The sequence below is a fragment of the Arvicola amphibius genome, chromosome 7 (genome assembly GCF_903992535.2).
Source record: "Arvicola amphibius chromosome 7, mArvAmp1.2, whole genome shotgun sequence".
Taxonomy (NCBI): Eukaryota; Metazoa; Chordata; class Mammalia; order Rodentia; family Cricetidae; genus Arvicola; species Arvicola amphibius.
In genome coordinates, this window is record NC_052053.1 from 22,600,690 (window position 1) to 22,615,164 (window position 14,475).

General features: G+C 40.4%; 1 protein-coding gene across 1 annotated transcript in view; it reads left to right on the plus strand.

The window, feature by feature from the left end:
* Nucleotides 1–14,475, plus strand: part of Pla2r1 (phospholipase A2 receptor 1) — a 122,534-nt gene that overhangs the window by 53,965 nt on the left and 54,094 nt on the right. The window contains 2 exon segments of the mRNA XM_038335986.1: nt 1,118–1,230; nt 12,982–13,151. Coding sequence (XP_038191914.1) covers nt 1,118–1,230; nt 12,982–13,151 — 283 coding nt within the window.

The following is a 14,475-nucleotide window of genomic DNA, read 5'->3' on the forward strand; positions in this document are numbered from 1 at the left end:
TGATCCAAACAAGACCATCCTGCGGGCTTCAGATATAGCTCAGTTTCAAAGGACTCGCCAAGCATGCCAAAGCCTGGGTTCCACCCTCAACACAGGGCAGGTGGGGCGGGGAGAGCAAAACACAATTGCTTTAGCTGGACTCAATGACTCTTGTAGTCCTAACACCCAGGAGGTTAAGGCAGAAGGATCACAAGTTTGAGGCTAACCTGGTCAACTTAGGAGGTTCCCGGTTAGGCAAGAATGGGCTACCATGACTCAAAACAGCAGCAAGGAAAAGCAATGAAAAAATACCCTGGATTTCGGAAGAACTAGGTAGACCTTCAGGATGTGCCCAACCGATTCACTGGTTAGTAACTCTACTTAAGTCCCTAAGAACCCCACAGTAGATACAAAATCAAATTGAAAATTCCATAATGCTCCCTACTACCTAGGCCTGGCTTGGCTGCACCTCCAAGTGTGCTGGTTCTACTCAAGTCTCTCCCGCATTTTCTCCTTTGACCATTGGGAAGACATGAACACTACTCTTATCCCCACTTCGCAGATGGCAGAACTAGATGTGGCGAGATTGTGTTGCTTCTATTTCTTAAAATAATAATTTCTTAAATTATGGTTCTTATATTTCTTAAAATAGAAATTTCTTATATTATGTTTCTTAAATTATGTTTCTTATATTTCTTAAATAATGCATTCATCACTTAAAAATAAAGTGGCTTAGTGAGGAAGTCAGAATTCAAACAAATGAGTGTCCTCCCTCCATGGCCAATATTCTATTTTTACTCAAACATCGCAGTCCTTTGAAAGGAACGCTGTGAGTTAGAAGAAGGGAGAGAATGGTAGCTCTTGAGAGAGTATCCTGCCTATTTTGTTTTGTTCTGTTTTTTAGTGTTTCCCCCCTTTATTTTCAGTTGTGTTTAAGTTTTGAATTTGGTTGCATTTTTTTGAAATATAAAATAAGAAATCAATTAAACCTGCAAGTGGCGATTCCGGATGGAAAAAAAATACAAAATTGACAGGAAAACAAGAATTTAATCAAGTCAGAAGAGAGAACAGTGCAGGGAGGGGAGGGCTCTCTTGGCAGTTAACTAAACCAGATCATGTCTCTTTTTCTTTCTTTAAGGGGTGGGAGAGACATGGCAAATTTTGTTACAAAATCGACACCGTCCTGAGAAACTTTGAGGAGGCATCCAATGGTTATCATTGTCATCCTGCCCTCCTGACTGTTACCAGCAGGTGAGTGCAAACTCTCTGACCTGACTGCTTTGCCAGGGGCTTTGTAACGACAAGAGTCTGTCAGCAGAGAGTCCACATGGAAAGTGGATGCATAGTAGAAGAGCAAGTGATTGAGTATTTATTGAGGTGAATTAAAATCTGGTGATATTTCTAGCTTGATTTTTAAATGACAAATGGCATAACTTCAGATGGCTTTTACTGTCCGAGACATCCGTCAGTTCTCCAGTTTTGTTATTATAGACAGCTATATTTGGACTTTGTCTTCTGTTTGTAATGAGGAGACGGTGTCTTTGAACAGTACTTGGCAGAGGCTTGGCTGGCAGGACACTCACCCTCCCACATGCCCACAGTGTTAATTACTTCTCACACATTATCTGACCATGCCCAAAAAATTATAATCAAGTCATTTTTTATTAGAAAATTACTTATTAACTACCAATTTTGGTAAGGATATAACACCGACATGCTTTTTAAAGAAATAAAGGTGGTGTGACTGTACCTTTTGCAACACAGAACTGAAGAGGTAGAACCTTACATAAGTGGAACAAGTGCAGGAGGAGGAGTAACAGAACAATTAGACAAGGCCAAAGTAGCCTTGCAGGTTGCTCAGAGTGCCAATGGGACCCAAACCAAGGCACAGATCTGTTAAAGTGAAAATCCTTCCTGGTCTACCTTTGGGACCTCATACAGCTCTTAGTTTGAGGACAGAATGCTTCATTTCCTCCAAACTGGAAACAAAAGGATACTGTAAACGTTTGGGGAGAGGTTGTTTGTTGCTTTGACAAACTATGTTTAGCAGCTAACACTCAGGAATAGTTAGACTCTAAAGCAGAGTGTCACGTTTGGTGTTTTGCTTTGCTTTAATTTCAGCCATGTCTTAGTTAGGGTTACTATTGCTGTGATGAAACACCAGGACCAAAAGCGGCTTGGGGAGGAAAGGGTTTATTTGGCTTACACTTCCACGTTGAAGTTCATCACTGAAGAAAGTCAGGACAGAAACTCAAACCAACTGGGAAACCTGGAGACAGGAACTGATACAGCAGCCATGGATGGGAGCTGTTTACTGGCTTTCTCCTCATGGCATGTTCAACCTGCTTGCTTGCTTGCTTGCTTGCTTGCTTGCTTGCTTGCTTGCTTGCTTGCTTGCTTGCTTGCTTGCTTGCTTGCTTGCTTGCTTTTTAAAATTATTTATTTCTTCCCCTCTCTCCTCTCTTCCCATTCCCTCCGCTCACCTCCCATTCATGTACCCGCATCTGTTTCTGTCCAGAAAAGGGCAGGCCTCCCATGGGTATCAACAAAGCATGGTATATCAAGTTGCATTAAGACTAAACACCCCCCCCCCTTGTATTTGGGCTGGGAAAGGCAATTGTGTATGAGGAACAGGTTTCCAAGAGCCAGCTAAATCACTAGGGACAGTCCCTGCTCCCATTGTTAGGAGTCCTACAAATGGACCAAGCTACACAACTGTCGCATATATGTAGAGGGTTTAGGTGGATCCCATGCAGCCTCCCTGGTTGTTGATTCAGACTCTGTAACTTCCTGTGAGCCAGGTGGTTGTTGCTGTGGGCTTTCTTGTGATGTCCTTGACCCCTCTGGCTCCTACAATCCTTTTACCTTCTCTTCAGCAGGATTTCCTGAGCTCCGCCTAAGGTTTGACTGTGGGTCTCTGTATCTACTTCCATCAGTTACTGGATGAAGACCCTTTTTAATGACAATTGGGGTAGTCGCCAATCTGATCACAGAAGATGGCCAGTTCAGGTTACATAGCCACTGTTGCTAGGAGTTTTAGTTGGGGTTTTTATTACTACAGCTCTGTAGTTGAGCTTGAGATCAGGGATGGTGATACCACCCACAGTTCTTTTATTATAAACGATTGTTTTAGCGATCATGGGTTTTTTTGTTTTTCCATATGAAGTTGAGTATTGTTCTTTTAAGGTCTGTAAAGAATTGTGTTGGAATTTTGATGGGAATTGCATTGAATCTGTAGATTGCTTTGGTACGATGGTCATTTTTACTGTGTTAAACCTACTGATCCATGAGCATGGGAGAGTTTTCCGTCTTCTGATAGCTTCTCCAATTTCTTTCTTTAAAGACTTGAAGTTCTTGTTATACAGGTCTTTCACTTGCTTGGTTAGAGTTACACTGAGATATTTTATATTATATGTGGCTATAGTGAAGGGGGTTGTTTCCCTGATTTATTTCTCAGTCCTTTTATCACTTGTTAAGAGGGCTACTGATTTTTTTTTTTTAGTTAATCTTGTATCCAACACTTTGCCAAAGGTGTTTATCAGCTGTAGGAGTTCCCTGGTAGAATATTTGGGATCACTTATGTATACTATCATATCATCTGCAAGTAGCAATACTTTGACTTCTCCAATTTATATTCCCTTGATTTCCTTTTGTTGTCTTATTGTTTCAGTTAGAACTTCGAGTACTATATGGAATAGATATCAAGAGAGTCAACAGTCTTGTCTTGCTACTGATTTTAGCGGAACTGCTTTGAGTTTCTCTCCATTTAAATTGATGTTGATGTTGACTTGCTATATATTGCTTTTATTATGTGTAGGTATGTTCCTTGTATCCCTGATCTCTCCAAGACTTTTATTATAAAGGGGTGTTGGATTTTGTCAAAGACTTTTTCAGTATCTAATGAGATGATCATGTGGTTGTTTTCTTTCACTTTATTTATTTAGTGGATTACATTGACAGATGTTCATATGTTGAAGCATCCCTGCATCTCTGGGATGAAGCCCACTTGGTCATGGTGGATGATCTTTTTGGTATGTTCTTGGATTCAATTTGCCAGTATTTTGTTGAGGATTTTTGAATCAATATTCATAAGGGAAATTGATCTGTATTTCTCTTTCTTCATTGAGTTTTTGTGTGTTTGGGTATCAGGATAACTGTAGCCTCATAAAAAGAATGTGGCAATGTTATTTCTGTTTCTATTTTGTGGAATAATTTGAACAATACAGGTATTAGCTCTTCTTTGAAAGTCTGGTAGAATTCTGTGCTGAAACCATCAGGCTCTGACTTTTCTTGGTTGAGAAATTTTTAATCACTGCTTCTATTTCCTTAGGGGTTATAGCTCTGTTTAACTTGTTTATCTGATTTTGGTTTAACTTTGGTATGTGGTATCTATCAAGAAATTTGTCCAGTTTTTGTTTTTTTAGATTTCCCAGTGTGGAGTACAGGTTTTTAAAGTATGACCTATGAGTCTCTGAATTTTCTCAGTGTTTGTTGTTATGTACCCCCATTTCATTTCTGATTTTGTTAATTTGGATGTTCTCTCTCTGCTTTATAGTTATTTTAGATAAGGATTTGTCTATCTTGTTGATTTTCTCAAAAACCCACCTCTTTGTTTCAATCATTCTTTGTATTGTTCTCTTTGTTTCTATTTTATTGACTTTAGCCTTCAGCTTAATAATAATTAGTAATAATTCCTGTCATCTACTCCTCTTGAGTGTGTTTGCTTCTTTTTTGTTCAGGTGTGTTGTTAAGTCACTAGTATGAGATTTCTCCAGATTCTGTATGAAGGCACTTAGTGCTCTGAACTTTCCTCTTAGCACTGCTTCCATTGCATTCCATAAATTTGGGTATGTTATGTATTCATTTTCTTTGAATTCTAGGAACTCTTTAATTTCTTTATTTATTTCTTCCTTGACCCATTGGGAATTCAGTTGAGAGGTGTTCACTTTCCATGAGTTTATAGGCTTTCTGTAGTTTGTGCTGTCGTTGGACTCCAACTTTAATCTATGATGATCTAATAAGACACAGCGGGTTATTCCAATTTTTTTGTATCTGTTAAGACTTGCTTTGTGACCAAGGATGTGATCATTTTTAGAGAAGGTTCCATGAGGAGCAGAGAAGAAGTTGTGTTATTTGGTGTTTGTGTGAAACAGTCTGTGGATATCGGTTAGGTCCATTTGGGTTATAACATCTGTTAGTTCTATTATTTCTCTATTTAGTTTCTATCTGGACGACTTGTCCATTGGTGAGAGTGGAGTTTTAAAGTCTCCCACATCAATGTGTTAGGTTCACTGTGTGATTTAAGGTTTAGTATTTTTTTTTTTAATTTGGGGCATAGACATCTAGAATTGAGATATCACCTTGGTGGATTTTTCCTTTAATGAGTATGAAATGTCCTTCTCCGTCTCTTTTGATTACTTTTGGTTTGAAGTCTATTTTGTTAGATATTAGGATAGCTACACGAGCTTGCTTCTTTAGTCTGTTTGATTGGAAAATCTTTCTCCAGCCCTTCACTCTGAGGTAACATCTGTTTTTGATGTTGAGGTGTGTTGCTTGTATGCAGCAGAAGGATGGATCTTGTTTTCATATCCATTCTGTTAGTCTGTGTCTTTTTATTGGCAAATTGAGTCCATTGATATTGAGAGATAATAATAACCAGTGATTGCTAATTCCTGTTAGTTGTTGTTGTTGTTGGTGGTGGTGGTGGTAGTGGTGGTATTGTGTGTGAGTGTGTGAGTGCACACACTCACACACACACACACACATACACACACACACACACACACTTTTTTTCCTTGGGTTTTGTTTGTGTGAGATTATCTATTTCATGTTTTCGTGGGAAATTAACTTCCTTGGGTTGTGGTTTTCCTTCTAGTACCTTCTGTATGTCTGAATTTGTGGATAGATATTGATTAAATTTGACTTTGTCATGAAAAATCTTGTTTTCTCCATTTATGGTGATTGAAAGTTTTGCTGGATATAGTAGTCTGGGCTGGCTTCTAAGGTCTCTTAAAGTCTGCAAGATGTCTGTCCAGGCTCTTCTGGCTATTATTATTATTTTTAGGTTTGGTCTTTTCATAGTGGCCCAGATTTCTTAGATGTTTTGTAGCAGGAATTTTTAGCTTTAACATTTTCTTTGACTGATAAATGTATTTCCTCTATTGTGTCTTCCAGGCTGAGATCTCTCTTCCATCTCTGTTGGTGACACTTGCATCTTTAGTTCCTGTTTATTTACCCAGATTTTCCATTTCCAAAATTCCCTCAGTTTTTGTCTTCCTTATTGCTTCTATTTCCATTTTCAGGTCCTGAATAGTTTTATTTATTTCCATCAACTGTTTGTGTGTTTGTTTTCTTGACATTCTTTAAGAGATTTATTAATTTCCTCCAATTTTTTGGTTATCTTTTCCTCCATTTATTTAAGGAATTTTTCCATTTCCTCTTTAAGGAACTCTATCATCTTCATAAAATTATTTTTAAGGTTGTTTTCTTGTGCTTCAGCTGCCTTGGAATGTTCAGGTCTTGCTGTCATAGGATACCTGGGTTCTGAGAGTGACATATTGTCCTGTTATTGGTTGTGTTCCTGCATTGGCATTTAGACATCTGGAGTTGGGGTGATTTTAGGTCCAGGTATTGATTCCTGTGTTTTTCTTTGTTGGATGGGTATTTTGCTCCTTGGTTTCTGCTTCCTTTCTGGTTTTCTGACCTAAGTGGCCTAGGCTTCCGGTGAGTCTTCAGGTCCAGTAGGGTGTCTCTCCTGCAGTTTGGGGAACAGTGGGTCCCTTGATCAGGCAGCAGGTTCCGGAGCTGAGGCTGCATCTGCCTGAGTTCCAGGCTGTTATACACCATCCCACTGACTGTACTGGGCAATGGCAGCAAGTTGATCTCAGCGTTCTCTCTCACCTGTCATGGCCATCACGTCTCCAGCTCCACCTCCCTCCCTTAGGACACACACCGCTTTGTTTTTCTACCTTTCCTGCCTCTCTGTCATTTATTCATTCTTTGTGTCCACCCCCACCCCAGCCTGCGAGGCCAGGGCAATACTCCAGTCAACCTGCCCAGGGCTGGTGCTGCCCACAAGGGCTAGGCCCTCCCCTGTTGATCCCGAGTTGAGAAAATGTCCTACTGAATTCCCTAGTTACCGCCAGTCTTCCAGAGTCACTTTCTCAGCTGAGTCTCTCCCATCTCAGATGACGCTAACTTATGTCATGTTGACATAAAACCAGCCAGCACAGCCAGGTAGTCCCATCCAGGTTACCTGGGGCTGCAGTGGAGCCTGTTGGACTCTATGAGAGCGGTAATGGGACATCTCTCTCATTCAGTTAGCTCAGAGACTTGGCCTTCACAAACAAGGATGCATCCAAAGCAGTGGCTCCCCAACAGGACTCTCAGGTTGAGGAAGAGGGCACCCGTTTCATTCAGACCCCATCAGGGAAGAGACTAAGTGGTGATCAGTGCTGGAATGTTTCACAGAAGTGCTTGCTGGAGATAGCTGGACCCTGCAAAGGGGGTCTTCTCAAACTCGGGAGACCCACTAACAGGCTTAGGGATCGTCTGCTTCCATTACCGATTTCTTGTTTGAGTTATGGACCCTCTTGTCACTCTGAGCATCTAGGCTTGTAGTTACTTGTTAATTGGTTTTTCCACTGTCTGCACAACGGAGTGGCAGGTTTGATGCATGCAATTAAAACCACCTGCTGCAAATTACTCATTTCTTTTGTTATAAGGCAACTACTTCTGGTTTAGGAATTTTTAATGGCACTGTGGGATAGAAAGGGGGAGAAGAGCAGAGCCCCCTTTCTGACTAACAGATTTTGATTTACTGGATTACTGTTTAAAGAAGAAAGAAAGAAAAACTTCCAGTCTGGCCCTTTGCTTCCAGACAGCAGGATGCAAAAACTGAATTACAATGATACCACAGAGTGCTGTCTATACGCTCAATAACAAAGTCAATGAACCATAAGCCAATCAGCCATGGAAAGTTTTGTACAAAATAACGCCAGTGCTACTTGATTTTGTAAATTTGCCCAAAACGACATATAATGCCGTATCTCTCAGTGTCCTGTTTTGAAAGCCATTTGCCCCTAAGCACAATTTGAATTACCATGGTAAAATAATCATGAAATAAAATGTGCCACTGTCACCACTTTAAGAGAGCATCTGTGGTCTTAAATGCATTCGCAGTGCTGTGCCTCCGCCAGCGCCATCTATCTCTGGAACATGGTTCTTCGTCCCATACTGAAAACTCCATACTGATTTCAGAAATGCTTCTCGTTCTCCACCCACCCCCACCTCCTGATGAACAGTCTTCTGTTTTTATCCTCTAGAATTGGACTATTCAAGGCACCAGATATAAACAGGACCATCTTCTATGTGTTTCGCTGTAGCTGGCTCCTTTCACTTAGTGCAGTGCCTTCAGGTTGTATGCGCATTGCATCCTTGCCAGACTTTCCCTCCTTTATAAGCCTGGCTAATATCCCATCGTTTGTACACACATCATGTTTTCCAACTTACCGGTCAGTAGATATGAGGGTTGCTTCCACCCTCCGACTACTGGGAACCTGCTACTTTAAATGAATATACAAATTTGAGTCCTTGGTTTCAATCCTTGAAGCATATATTCAGAAGGGAGATTGTTGAATCACGTGATGATTTCATCTTTAATATTTTGAGGAGCTGTGAAATTGCTTTCCATATTGGTCACACCCCCAACAGAAATACACAGGACTCCCATCTCTCCATATTCAGTCTTTATTTCTTATTCTCTACTGGCGTTCCTTTCTTTTGCTCTGAGAATAGCATCCTGAGTATGCCATAGTATTTCATGGTAGCTGTGATTTTTTTTTATTTCTCTTGATGATTACCAGTGTTGGACACTTCCTAATGTGCTTTTTGGCCACTTGTACATCTTTGCTAGTGAAACTTCTATTAAACCTTGGCCCTTTTTAAACGTAGGCTTTTACTGTTGAGTTATAGGAGTTCTTGATGTATTCTGTTTATTAAACCCTTACCTGATACATGGTTTAAAATATTTTCTTCATTTTGTGATTGCCTTTCACTTTTTGTGTCTTTTTATCTTTGATGCCCAAAAGCTTTTTATTTTGATGAATCCCAATTTGTCTGCTATTTTATCGCCCGTTCTTTTGGTGTCAGATTCAAAAAACATTACCAAATTCAATGCCATGAAACTTTTCCCATGTGTTTTATCCTAAGAATTTAACAATTTTAGCTTCACGTTTAGGTCTTTGGTATACTCTGAGTTCATTCTTTAACACAGTATAAGGAAAGGGTCCTGTTTTGCAAACGTATATTCAGGTTTCCCAGAACCACTTGTTAAAAGGACTGGCCAATGGTCTCAGTAGCTCTGTTGGAAATTATTTGATCACATAAGCAAGCTTTTATATTTGTGGCTATTTCCAGTTTATTCCGCCAGTCTGTATGTCTGTTTTACATCAGCATAACACTGCTTTGATTACCATAGTCTTGAAATGGAAGTTTTGAAATAAAAAAAAATCTGAGACACCCAACTGTGTTCTTTTTTCATGGTCATTTTGACAATTCAAGATCTTGAATTTCTGCATAGATTTTATAATTAATTTTGTATTCTGCAAAAGCAGATCACTGACATTTTCAGTGATTGAATTGAATATGTAGTCTACTGTGGTAATGGTAATAGTAACTTTTTGCAGCTATAAATGTGGGATGTCTTTCCATTCATTTTCATTTTGTATCTTTGTGGGGGTTTTGTCTGTGATTTTATTCGCTTGCTTTGCTTTTCAAGACAGTGTTTCTCTGTGTATCCCTAGCTGTCCTGGAACTCACTTGATAGACCAGGCTGGCCTTAAACTCAGAGATCTGCCTGCTGCTGCTTCCTGAGTGCTGGGATTAAAGATGTGCACCACCTACATTTACACAATGGAGTACTATACAGCAGAAAAAAATAATGACATCTTGAAATTTGCAGGCAAATGGATGGAGCTTGAAAACATCATATTGAATGAGGTAGCCCAGACCCAGAAAGACAATTATCACATGTACTCACTCATAAGTGGTTTTTAAACATAAAGCAAAGAAAACCAGCCTACAAATCACAATCCCTGAGAACCTAGACAATGAGGAGGACCTTAAGATAAATGTACATAGATCTACTCTACATGGGAAGTAGAAAAAGACAAGATCTCCTGAGTAAATCGGGAGCATGGGGACCATGGGAGAGGGTTGAAGGAGAGGGGAGAGGCAGGGAGGGCAACAGAGAAAAATGTAGAGCTCAATAAAATAATAAAAAAAAAGGTGCACTACCACCAGGCATCATTGATATTTTTTAAATTAGCATCTTGCAATTTGTTATTCAGTCCTTTTTATTCCTTATTTGGGTTTATTCCTAAGTATCGCATTCTTTTTGGTATTATGGTAAATGGACTTCCTTTTTGTATTGTTAAAGATAAGAAAGACTTTCTTTTTAATGTGAGATTTGTACCCTGCAACTTTGCCGAATGCTTTAAAAATTCATAGAATCTTTACTCCACTCAATTCTCTCTATGTAGCATACTATCCTGCACTCCTGGTTCAAAGGACAACATAAAACTATATATACACAATGGTATTCATTTCCTAAACGATGATAACATTTGATTTAACATCATGAAATTCAAACAAGATGGCCAGGCAACATACAAATCTGAACTCTTCTGTAAATGATTCTAAAACACGGAGTAGAAAAACCTTTGAAATGTTACTGTCTGTGGCTGTTTGAATGAGAATCGTCCCTATTGGTCCATATATTTAAATGTTTGGTTCGCAGTTGGTAGAACTGTTTGGAAGGGATTAGGAGGTGTGACTTTGTTAGTGGAGGTGTGTCCCTGAAGATGGGCTGTGAGTTTGAAACAGCCCATTCTGGTTCCCAGTTATTCTCTGTCTCCCTGTCTCTCTCTGTGTCTCTCTGTCTCTCTGTCTCTCTCTCTCTCTATCTCTCTCTCATCAGATGTAAGATCTCAGCTGCTGCTCTAGAAGCTTGCCTGCTGCCACCATGATGGTCATGCCTTCTAACCCTCTGGACCAGGGGCCCAGATGAAACGCTTTGTTTTATGAGAGACCTTCGCCATGGTGTCTCTTCACAAACACCATCTGTATTATCATAATCAGAGCTTTTCATCCAGAATTTGAAATCAGACAGAAGCTGGTAAAGAATATAAAACTGCTTCTTTGCCAGCTGGAAACAGATACTCAAGAGCTTGCCCCAGATCGTGTACCAGGAGTTCCCAGACAGCTCTAGGAGGACATGTTTGGCTTAGAATAAAGACACACTTGCTGAGTTATTTTACTAATGGTACCATCTTATAAATTAGACCAAGGAAACCTGAGTGATTTTTTTATTTGAAGATGTTAATGTTTGAATATCATATGCATGTCATAAAAATAGATGAAAATCGGTAAGTAGGTTTCTATCATCTCAAAGGATAACGGCAATAAAATAGAAAATCAGAGTGGACTAAATAAATCTGTAACCAATAAGTTACAAAAGCACTATTGCCATGAATGATGATACCCATGGCCAAGTTTACAAAGTCATTTCTTGCTATTCCTTGATAAAGTAATAGAAGAACCAGCCACAGCCCTGGTCTTAGCAGCAACATACTAACTAGCGGTGATCCACCTGCAGCTTTGCAATTCTAGGGAGCAGAGGGGATCGGTAAAGCAGATCTTCCACTGTGACCGCACAAGCCAATAAAAAGTAAGAAAAATTCCCACTGCATCTAGATGGTATTTAGCTTTCCATGCCTTCCTCGGAAATACACGTCTGTAACGTTCTGCCTCTGAGGTGTGGCTAGAAGTAACTTTTCTGGTTTTAAAGGTGTAATATTTTGATTGTTGGTAGAACATTTGCAGAAACTATTACTAAAGTCTGATGAAACCCACATGCTCCGCCACAGTGCGCATCTCAGGCGGTTCAGTGGGGAGGCCCTTCGGATCGTAATGTCACCTTTTGTTCCTCTGTCATTCCCTCCCCATTCCCTTTGTGGCTCCTCCATTTTACAAATGGTCTCATTGTGTTGGTTCCCTGAAGCAAGTGAATAATGCATGCAATAAAAAGAATCTCAAATTGAATGTTAAAAGTCCAATGCGCTTTCTCCTGAGGTTTCTTGGGCAATTTTATCAGGCCTTATGTTTTCCTTTGGCTCAGCAGATATGGCCAGAAGTCATCACCATTTGGAAGTCCTTTTAACTTAGTGTGTTTTAAAACTAGTTTCAAACTAAGCTTTGAATTCAATGCTAGTTGAGTTTGATACTTGTGCTTTGTTAGAGGTGTGTGTGTGTATGTGTGTGCGTGTATGTGTGTGTAAGCATGTATGCACAAGTTGTCTATATCTGCTTTGGAAGTATTTGTAGTTGAAAGGGAGCATGACCAACAATCATTGGGAGCAAATTCATTCAACTGCCTGGGAAAAATGCTACTGAGGGAAATGCCTTGGATTTGTTAAAATCTATCTTCAGTGAAAACACACGTCTGAACACATTTGAATAGGACAAAGACCCTGGGAACAGACTGATTTGGGAGGCATAAAATTGTTCCTCCACTTCCTTCTTACTAAGCAAGTGCGGGGAGAGGGCACACGTGCACTCCATGGTAGAAAATGCACATTCAGAGAAGAATAGTGTCCTCCCTCCTCCCTTCTGCCTCCTCTAACCCACACACATCCTGGTAAAGTGTGTGGTGTGCAGCCTAAATATCAAATAGCTATCTTTCTCCTAGAGATGCATGGCCGCACAGCAGAGACAGACCTGGTCTCTGGTCCTTGGGACAATTATAATAATTAAGTCTTGAGGAGTCATGTTCTCCCCTCTCATATATTTCTGAAGTTGCACTGACATTTAACATCTTTTAGCAATACTAGAGTCCTTGTGTATTCTCTGGTTCCATTCTGTGCCCTTCATTATGTTTTAATGATGTTTTTATATCATCCAGAAACTTAGTATAACAATTTGCTTTCCTTTTTTTTTTTCAAGGTTTGAACAGGCTTTTCTAAACAGTTTCATCAGCAGTGTGGCAAAAACGAAAGACAGTTATTTTTGGATAGCTCTTCAGGACCAAAACAATACAGGAGAGTACACTTGGAAGACCGTGGGGCAGAGGGCTGAGCCGATGCAGTACACATACTGGAACACACATCAACCCAGTGAGTCCCCTGCAACACCAGTTCACCCCGCCCCCACCCCTGTAGATCTGTTTCCTTGGCCCCAAACTCTCTCTACCTTTGGTCACGTCCTTCAATTCTCCCTTGATGTTTTCTTAATGTCTCACGCAACTGAAGTGATCACAGCAGGTCTACCTGGGGAGACACAGGATGGCCATGTTAAAGTTCATATTTATCATGTGATGTTCTTAGTGATGCAGCTATTGCTGGGGACCATGCTTGCCCTTGTTATCAGAAAGTTTTGCCTTCCTTATGTCTTTTGCCTATAGATTCTCCTGGTGGCCCATGAATCACAGGGACTTAACCAGCCTAGAATAATCCAGGAACAAGGAATGAGCCATCTAACCAGTTCACAGTTGTTGACGCCTGGCATCCCTTGGGGAGTGTACATTCATTACTGAAATGCTGTGTTTGGGGGTTCTCATGGATTCCTGGAGTTCTGATATCTAAGCCATCAGCCCTATTAGTTCATCCTAATACATGCAGCTCTGGGGCCCAGTCCACAAATCTGTGCCTGGCTGGTCAATTTCAGAGAAACTCATGGTGTCAGCTACAAGCTACAGCTTGGATAAGAACCAGTATAAGAATACATTTCAGGCTCTGGGGGAGCTTAGGGTCACAGCCTTGACTGCACTTGTGTGTGCAAGTGTTACACTGAGCATGTGTGGCAGTCAAAGGATAGCTTTTGGAAGATCATGCAGGTCCCAGGCTTGGCAGCAGGTGCTCTTATCCACTGAGCCATCTTGCCAGCCCATCCTTTTTCCCCCTTCTATAAAAGTCTAGTCCGATATTAATTCCTAATTTCACTTCCAGAAAACGATACGTAAAGTGTCTATCATCTATGTCTGGTTTTTGTCAGTAATTCTCACTATGGATAACATGATTATGTGCCACAAATTTCCCTGACCAGTTCCAATCTGTGTCTATTACCTTGCAGCAATGAATCACACTGGTTTTTACTCTGATATTTTCTGTTGGGTAGAATCTCTATGAGTTACATGGGTGCTTTAAGAAAAGGGAATACAGTAAGGAAAAGGTGGAGACTTTCTCCTCACCTCCAAACATCAAACTTCTACTATTAACTGGTGTCATCCCCCTGGTTTTTGTGTGTGTGTGTTTATAGTCTTTTCTTTTTGTTTTATATTTGAGGTATGAGTATTTTGCCTGCATGTGTGTCTTTGCGGGGGGGAGGGTCCTCTGGAAAGACCACAACCTGAAAGGTCAGTTCACAAGAGGCCAGAAGGCAGATCGGTTCACCATGACTCAGCATATGGTGCCGGTTCAAACTTCAGCAGTCTGGCCTTGA